The 9,532-nt window shown below is 36.2% G+C and overlaps 1 protein-coding gene across 2 annotated transcripts; it reads left to right on the top strand.

Moving 5' to 3' along the window:
- Positions 1-3,550: 3,550 nt before the first annotated feature.
- LOC133516046 (mediator of RNA polymerase II transcription subunit 4) lies at positions 3,551-9,314 on the top strand. 2 transcript variants are annotated; one of them, XM_061848766.1, is made up of 5 exons: positions 3,551-4,002; positions 4,084-4,264; positions 4,517-4,668; positions 6,757-6,935; positions 8,743-9,314. In XM_061848766.1, exons 1-5 carry the CDS (start codon positions 3,935-3,937, stop codon positions 8,910-8,912), a joined length of 750 nt encoding a protein of 249 aa, XP_061704750.1. In that variant the 5' UTR covers positions 3,551-3,934; the 3' UTR covers positions 8,913-9,314. The 2 variants fall into 2 exon arrangements, with proteins under 2 accessions (XP_061704750.1, XP_061704749.1); XM_061848765.1 differs by having other exon boundaries at positions 3,555-4,002; positions 8,737-9,314.
- The last annotated feature ends 218 nt before the right edge of the window (positions 9,315-9,532 follow it).

Raw genomic sequence — 9,532 nt, 5'->3', positions numbered from 1 at the left:
ACCGTAGTATTTGAACAAATTCGTAAAACTAACCAGCGACGAAGAATCATGCTTCATCATGACAATGCCAGCTGTCATACGTCACGCGAAACAACTCTATTTTTGGAAGGTGAAAATGTGGAATTAACGGATCATCCGGCCATTTCCCAATATAAAAAATAAATTACGCGGTCAACAATTTTCGACCGCTGAAGATGCTGTCGACGCATTCAAACAACACGTTATGGAGGTACCTCAGGCGGAGTGGCAGAAGTGCTTCAAAAATTGGTTCACACGAATGCAAAGGTGCATAGATCATCAAGGGGAATACTTTGAAAAACAATAAAACCATTTTCAGCCGTGTACGTTTGTTTTTTTGTTTCCGGATATATAAGTAGCAACCCTTGTATATTCGAGTTTTTGTTTCATCTCAGTTATAAAAAAGATCCGTTAGTACGAAAATGGAGAAGGCCATATTGTTGAAGAACGGCAAAAACGTATTCAGGCTGAAATAAGATAAGGATTGGATTATTGGTGGACGTAGTGAAACCTAATTCAGGAACCACAAATGATGGTAATAGGGTTGTTTCCAATTTTTTGATACGCTTGTATTACGTTATATATTAACTAAAAGTTGCCCTAAAATTCAACTTTTATGCTAAAAACGGCTTTAAATATGTTAAATTAACAAAATATATTTTGACGGATGCTTTCGCGCCCAAAACGCTCTTTGAAAATTGTGTGACGTCACCGTTTACGGTTTGACACATAACTACATACACACGTAGAAGATACGAGCTGTCAACTGACATTTGTCATTTGTTGTTTATCGCCTAACTGTCAACAGTGTCAATCAGAGAGTTGTGACGTCATCAGAATCTTCAAAGACGTTTCGAGTTTGGTCACGTGACGTGTGCCAAAAGATATTTTAAATTCAATATTTACAAAAATATGGTCATTACAGGTCCCCTAAAAGTAGTTTAACATGTTCTTATAATCCAAACGAATTTATTGGGATACAATTCTGCCCTAAGATTTGTAGATGGAAACAACCCTATTCAGCCCGGACAGCACTATCAGATAAATACCGTGCCATATTTGCTGAGATTTTAGTTCTCGATTCTCGATGCATAGTTAATCGACGGACTGCATATTATCCTTGTCGCCATATCTTGCGAGTATTCTATAGACGCAAAAAAGTTCGGCATTTTTTGCCACACGCTCGCGGAAAGGTACGTCCAGGCACCCGATGACTGCGACGGTACACAAAATTCTAGTACACGGTGAAGAGTTCATATAATCATGTGCTCTTCCTGTTGGTATGCTCTCCGAGCAAGCGGCCGAATCGCGCAATAAATTTTGGCGCTCAGATAGGGAACACCATTGCCGGAAAATGAACAGGAGAAAAACTATTATAGAAGTCTTTCACCGTGCACTAGAATTATCGGAACTCCAAAATCGTCCAGTAGGATTTGCCTGCCAGAAGCAGCTCGTGAACTACCGAAGCCGATTCACGAAGAAAACCTGCAGGTGGCTGAAGTCGATGACGAAGATCCAGCATTAGATGGATCTTCATCATTAGACGATGATGATACGTAACTCCCAAAGGCCGGAACTTGATTTTTTTTATCAGTGATAGACCTAGTTAAGAGCAATCTTTCGGTGCTGGTCACAAGTCACACTTTTGAGTTTTTTGGGGGAAAAATAAAAACCAAAATCTTAAAAAAACATTAATAGCTCGGTAACCAGAGGTGAACTTTAAAAAAAATAACTAGAAAATATGCGCCAAAAAGTCCTTCGGGCAAAAAAAAAATCGCAAAAACGGCCGAATTTACTCGAAGGCTGCAGAGATAAGCATGGTATTCAAAACTGCCGAGCGTAGTGAGATCGGATAGTTATGAAAACTGGGCTATAACCGCGAAAATCGAAGTTCACAAATTCCGGGCATTTTTATTTCTTATTCTAATTACGCCTTCATTGGAGTAAAAGAGAAAGATCCCAAGTAATACCTCGGTGGAAACAAGGTATTTTCTGATTCGCACCTTTTGCCAGGCCGAGGTCCAGAGAATGGGCTTGATAAAGTGTGGATGTAATTGGCACTCATTGGATGTCAGTGTTGGCACTTATCCCGTGCGGACATTTCCCCCCACCGATCATGCCTGATCCAGTTATACTACATTCATGCCAACTTCTATGGAATTATGACGTATTAAATAACACTTGCACAGTCTATGCTATCAAAATCGTTGCAGAGTTATCTTGGTCTAACTCTGCTAATAAATTACGGAAATAGGCATCATGCTATAAATTCTTTAAAATATGAATGTGAATTACTAAGAATTTTGCACGCGCACTTTAATAAAGTCTCCGTAGCACGTGGTGAGCGCATGCTCACAACGTGCTTGACACCGTGTTCCTTCCTTCTCTACGTGGATATCTGCATCCCATTCCCGCATCACGCAGTAACAGCGTGCTCGAACTCGAATTGCCGGTTTGTTTTTGCTGAGGACACCTTTCGAATAGCGCAATGTTCATATTCATACAGCAGCCCTGCCTTCATTTATAAACTTCGTTAGTATGGATCACCTGCAAATACTTACCTTTTTCAAATGCGTCTTTTGATAGGATGTTGACGAATACAGTCATAAGTCATAGTCGTAGATCATGGACAAATTATAATAGATGGTACCTACCTAATATGTATGGTGAGTATGTATTTATGTAAATAGCTTTAGTTAGAGCGACACCATCTTGATCCTATTAAATAATATCCTATTACGTAACAAAATTAACTGTTTTATATAACGTAATCAACTAATCATTATCTGCAAGGATTTTTTTATTTTTAGGATTCCGTACCCAAAGGGTCAAACGGGACCCTATTACTGAGACTCCGCTGTCCGTCCGTCCGTCCGTCTGTCACCAGGCTGTATCTCATGAGCCGTGATAGTTAGCCAGTTGAAATTTCTACAGATTATGTATTTCTGTTGTCGCTATAACAACAAATACTAAAAACAGAATAAAATAAATATTTAAGGGGGATCCCATACAAAAAAGTGATTTTTAGATAATGGTACGGAACCCTTCGTGCGCGAGTACGACTCGCACTTGGCCGGTTTTTTTAACTTAACGACCTTAACGTTTCCATTGCATTATATTCTACATGTACATAAATCAAAATAATTTGTAAAATAATGTTAACCTGAATTAAAACTGAAAACAGAAAGTTGCTATACAATTTCTTACCGGTAAAACTAGAACTGCATGATCAAAAATTGTTTCAATGGTTTTTGTACAAGAAAAATATGCAATCATTGCTATATAAATCATTAATATATGACTTCTGTAACACAGGTTTTTACCTAGCTCAGAAGTCAGGGACTTCAACACTAAAATGTACTTACCTTAATGCCAATAAAAAATTTATTTATTTTTATATAAGAGGTAAAGTTTGATAGAATCCAAACGCTCCTCTGGTAAGACAGCTACATAGACATACAATATAACGACAGCTAGAAGAAGCGTTCTGTCAATCTAACCCATGTAAGTTCCAAATCTCACGTGAAGTTATCCTTTTTCACGCTTAATTCCACAATCCACTACAGGATTAACGGGTTACGCTATTTGCTCATTTTTCTTCAATAAATATAAATCAAACGAGAGGGTCACAGATACGCTATGTATTATTAATCACAGTCCTTTCAAACAATGGTATTAATGAACTACCAAAATTAATATATTATTCAAATACGAATTTTGAGAGGGGGAAATTGTGTATATAATTTGGAACTCAGAAATACCATATGTCGAAGTGACAGTGACAGCCATGACAGACTAAAGGCGATTGCATTTCCAAGCTACGTTTAACAATTTTGGTAATTTATTTTGTAGTGTCGAAACTAGAGAAACTGTTACTAACAGTTTAATTGTGTAAACTACACTTTTTCATAGCAAAATGTCATCTCATCTCAGCACCAAGGATAGATTGCTCTCTTTAATCGATGATATTGAGTTAATCGCAAAGTGAGTGAAATTTTATTTGTCGTCTTATTGAGTATTTTTTTGAAATTTTTATAATACCTATTATGACTGATTTTATTTTAGAGAAATTATCGAAGTATCGATAGCACCCAAATCACAGAAACTGTCGGCAGCCGATCATGCACAGCTAACAGACTTACTTCTAGCCAAAGACGTTGAACTCAAAAAGACGTTGGATTTAGCTGATGAACAAGCTAAAATTCAGCAGAAGATGAACGAGCTCAAGGCTGAAGTAGATAACAAGGTAATCTGAGTAAATGACAATAGTCTAATTTGTTCTCGTAAAGTCCCGCGTACTTAGGTACAAATTAAATTCGAGTTTTGAACTTATATTATTTCTAATAAAAGAAAGTTCAAAATTCAAAACCGCAAAAATGGCCTTGGGTACATGTTTAAGCAATGTTGTTTGTTATACACAGCAAAACTGGATATAAGACATTGGAATTAGCAATTACTAAAGTTTTGTGGAAATAATTTGTATTACTAATTATTTCAGGATCAAGATATTTACCACTTACAAAGACAACTAAAAGATGCAGAGCAGATACTAGCTACCTCTTTGTATCAAGCACGACAAAAACTAGCATCTATAGTCAAGTCTAGAAAACGACCTGTACCATCAGAGGAGCTGATCAAGTTTGCTCACAGGTAGGCATCCCGATTTATGGTGAATGATCTAGTGCTGGGGTCGGCAAACTTTTGATATGAAGAGCCACTGTAGAATTCATCAGTTTTAGGAATCATACCTCAATAAGCTGCATGTGGCTTGCAGTTTGCTGAACCCTCGTGTAACATACGACAATTGGTCTGCCCTAGTGGGTAGTGGCCCTGCCTATGAAGCTGGTTGTCCAGGTTCAAATCCTGGGAAGGGTATTTATTTGTGTGATGAGCATGACTGTTTTCTATGTATTTAAGTATTCATATATATATTGTTGTCTAAGTACCTACAACACAAGCCTTTATTGAGCTTACTGTGGGATTTAGTCAATTTATTATTAGATATTAATAATTTCCTGCTAATATTTATGAATTTTTGGATAAAAAAATTATGCATATAATTTTGGTGCTAATTAACCCATTCATGGCCACGAACCACGAAGCGTACACAACACGCCGGGCCACCATACAAACCGTTTTCAGCTAAAACGTGTGACTCAGCTTATGGGTCTCGGGGCCTGGCGCGAACGTCAAAGAAATTGCCGCTTATGAATCCGGTCCGTTGGACAATATTATGCAACATTTTTACTAACCAACTGTTTACTGTTCATATTAAAATATATATATATTTACTAATTTGTTGATATTTGTAAGAAACTAAGAATGAACATTCGGACACACAGGTTCGGAATCCAGTTCATAGCACAATTTGTCAGGAGGTCAGGAGGGTTCAAATTCCGGGTATCCATAGCCAAGGTCACAAAAATCACAAAATACGAAATCACTGAAGAGCACAGAGAGAATAAAGTCGCCAACGAATAAATCGTGACTAAATATAATTTCCCATGTTACTCTAAAATACATCTTAATAGAGGGGATGGGGTGAATCATTTCTTGAGTTTATGTCAAAAATACCACGTTAAAGATAATACCGCCGCTAAATCCGCCGCCGCCCAGGTGCTTCCATGGTTTATTGTCCAAGTGTCTCCGATAATCTTACATGTGGCCGGTCATGAACTTTGTTTTGGTAAACGTCATAATATAAACAATAGAGCACTTAAAATGTATTATAGTACTTATTACCACGAAAATGTTTAGAAAAAATCTTTTCTTTTAAATATTGCTCACACACTATTGCGATAATACAATATACCATTTAGTTGGTGACTGTTTAAGCCGCCCTGTTTTTATAATGAAACAAAAAAAATTGGCATGGTATTAAGTTTGGTCCTTAGAAACGTTGCTTGCTACCATCCAAACAGTAATCCATTGTAAAAAAGTACAATTTGCAACGAGTTTCGTCATGAAATAAGCTTTAAAACAAAGTTATAAAGTTTATTTTTGCGTGCTATGAAGATATGTGTAGTTTTTACAATTAGCGCCAGGCCACGGTGACCCATACCTTGAGTCATGTCAATAACTTCAGGCATAAATATATTTTTGATATTTTTGAAATGTAGATTTATACATTTGCTTGGGACACGTATGTATCTCGAATTTCAGAATATTTACTATATTACACTTCCAGTAAACCAAACTTGAATATTCTAGACCCTGTTTCACTAAAAAAAAAACATGTTTACAATTATGTTTTTCAACATGCCTTATAAAGATGGTTGTTAGCTCAAATTATACTTATATTATTTCGTCATATTACGTTTTGTTTATGTTTAAATCAGAATTTATTCACGACTCACATGTGAGTCACGGGCCCTGCGCGACTGTTTGAACATGACCCATACGCTGAGTCACGGGCCCTGAATGGGTTAATGGTTGTATTCGTATTTATTTCTGCCCAAAAAGCACAAAGCTTCTGCCCTGCTTGCCTTCCTGTTTCTACAAGAAGACAAAAATATATAATTTTTCTCTTAAATGAAACAAGTATTTTATTCCGACATTCTGCACTTAGGACGTTTTTTAACATTGATATTGAACAATTAAACAAAAAAACTGAACTAACCAGTTCAACAATTTTTTTTGTTTATTTCTTCCCAACTTGTGACAGAAACAAATTGAATGTAAAGATATTTAGTAAAAAAATATTAACTTACTTAATCTTTTTCCCAATAATACTTTTAGGATAAGTGCTTCAAATGCAGTCAGCGCACCTCTGTCCTGGCAGCCTGGAGACCCGCGCCGGCCGTACCCAACAGACCTTGAGATGAGGCTGGGAATGCTCGGTCGCCTCTGTGACCTGCCACTCAATGGGCACACACCATCAACACTGAATGATTTACACCGAATTACTACAGGAGGAGGTAAGACACTTGCTATGACTAAGAAATGTTGTTCTTAGAATTTATTGTTATTAAATATTTTTTCCTATTGGTTTACTCTGTTGTTATCTACTTAAGCTACTACTAGCCACAACCTGCAATATCACCATTTCGTTGAATGGTATTGGTTATATATTTGTTGTCCGAAGCTATTTATTATGGTGACCATGTTGGCAGTTGAATAAATTTACATTTTAATAATACACTTAGAACTTTACATTCCAACAGAAGTCTTTGTTTGGAACTTTACCAAATCTTTGTGTTGTTTTAGCTAACTAAAACACAAAATATGTCCATATGGTATAGGATAACCCATCTGACATTTGCAAGTTCTACTGATGAAACTCGTTTTTCTTGATTTTATTTGGACATACAACTGACTATTCTGATGTTCTCAAGGCAAGCAGCTTTGCAAGTATATTTAGGAGATATTTTCTCTTTTATTTTCGTTTAATTAGAACTTTAAAATCTTATTGTATTTCACATAAAACAAATACCGTCGAGCTAGCCAACTTTGCCTCCAGGGGTATCTTTGCCCAAAAAGGCATTTTAAAACCAATGTTTTATGTTGCCAAATGTAGGTATAAGACTTACACTGACACTTCTGTTTTTAGTTGAAAATAAGTTATGTTTGTGTTTTTCAGTTTTGCCCTATAACCAACCATAGGACTAGTAGAGAATGCCTATAGTGGCATTAAGTCTGCCTGTTGTAAGTACCCTTGCGCAATAAAGTGAAAAATAAATAAATAAATAAAAGTGTTTAACTTAACGCGGGAGTTTTTAACCAGTTGTCAAATGTAGAGTGACTATTTGCGGGCAAAATCTTATAAAAAAATGGTTACAAGTATTAAAAAAAACTTTGAAGAATATTTCTGAGTTTCACTACATCTCATAAAACAAAGTATGCGCCGCGTCCGTCTGTCTGTATGCTCGCGAACTAACTAACTCAAAAACTACTGGACAGATTCTGATGCGGTTTTCACCTATTAATATAGTGATTCTTGAGGAAGGTTTAAACCTGTTATAAAACATGAAGCATACCTACAGAATTTGTATTATATAAACTAAAAAAGCCTGTATTCACCAAAATTGTGATGACTACGAAAAACGATCACTTTCGGACAATTTACCCGATTGCGTATATAAGTAAAAGAAAGTGATGTTTGTACACCAGAGTAGTTTCATAAATAAGTACTTGTTTAATTTGTCTCGTTAATCTTTATTTACATGTTTTAGACATTTAACGTATAAAAAGTACAACAACGATCATATTTTGGCCTTAAAAGTATTGTAACAGATTTCCTCAAAAGTGACAACACTATCAATTTTGAAAATTCTGTATGCGACTTGTATGTAAAAGAGCAAAAACGGCTAAGTATCATTGCCCACTCGTTTTGTGTAGAAGTATATGTAGACAACCGTAATTTCTTAGAAAGAGAACGCTAGGATCACCCTTTGTATTGAGGTCATACGAGCTGCATTTCCATGGGAAATCGACGTGGGCAATGTTGGCAAAAACTTAGATAACTTTACCCGCCATCAAAATTGATGATGACGATAAAAAGATTCAGCCTTTAGTTTTTTTTAGAAAATCCTGTTTGTGGCTAGTTTGACGTTAATAATGACACACAAAGCCACACTTGGTGCTCTTGCAATGCTGTCTTACACACGCCAATTTCTAAAGGATTAGTCACTGTTGCCAACAATGTGCAAATATCAAAGGAATTCCTTTTTAATTATGGCTTGTGTGACGCAAAACATGTTTATTGACGTAATGTCTAAGTTCCAGCGACTGCAAGCAACCAGTTCACGTGGCACCCGTCGGGCGAGCTGCACATGTCCGTGGGCGGCGGGAACTCCGTGGCCATCGACGCGCGGGGCAAGGACGCCCCAGCCCAGGAAGATGTCGAGGTCATGTCCACAGACTCGAGCTCTAGTTCCAGTAGTGACTCGCAATGAAAACGACCGCGGTTGTGAACTAATTCAGTATTAGTTATGATACAATTTCTTTATGTGACAATGGAACAGTTTAAGTAATTATTCACCTAAGTTGAACGGATTTGCAGTGTTTGAAAGACTGTTGCTTAGTACTTTTATATTGTTTAGTGATATTTACTGTAATAGTGATCATGTTAGTGTATGATATTTTACATTGTTTAGTTTTTAAGATTTAGTGCATTAAAGTGTATCAATTGCATATCAAAATCGCCAGGTCCATAATATAATTAAATGAGCATCAAAATATTTCAATTTTATATAATTAAATATTTGATGAAATTAAGATAAATATTATAGGATTTTAGCGAGTTTGACATGCGATAAAAACAATATCTCAAAAATAAAGCAATTAAAATTATATAATCTCAGTTTTTTACACTATCTACCACCACCATCGTGGAATTCGTTTTGTTCTCCTCTAACAAGTAAACGAACCAATCAGTTTTCAAGCAAGTGATGCTGTAACATCACTCATCAACACATCACAAATTCAGGTTATGAGTAGTAGTAGGTAATAATAATAACTTTTTTATAGGAGGTACTAAATTGAACAAAGTAGGTACAAAAATTTGGTATGTTTT

This window comes from Cydia pomonella, chromosome 3, assembly GCF_033807575.1.
Source record: "Cydia pomonella isolate Wapato2018A chromosome 3, ilCydPomo1, whole genome shotgun sequence".
NCBI classification, from domain to species: Eukaryota; Metazoa; Arthropoda; class Insecta; order Lepidoptera; family Tortricidae; genus Cydia; species Cydia pomonella.
Note: the sequence above shows the minus strand (reverse complement) of the source record. Positions and strands in the feature narration are given on the sequence as shown.

What these genes read in the sequence shown, in the direction of transcription:
- LOC133516046 (XM_061848765.1), top strand. Translation starts at nt 3,935, where the DNA reads ATGTCATCTCATCTCAGCACCAAGGATAGATTGCTCTCTTTAATCGAT. An exon ending in GATATTGAGTTAATCGCAAA is followed by an intron (nt 4,003 to 4,083) that starts GTGAGTGAAATT and finishes ATTTTATTTTAG; the next exon opens with AGAAATTATCGAAGTATCGA. An exon ending in CCGAATTACTACAGGAGGAG is followed by an intron (nt 6,936 to 8,736) that starts GTAAGACACTTG and finishes GTAATGTCTAAG; the next exon opens with TTCCAGCGACTGCAAGCAAC.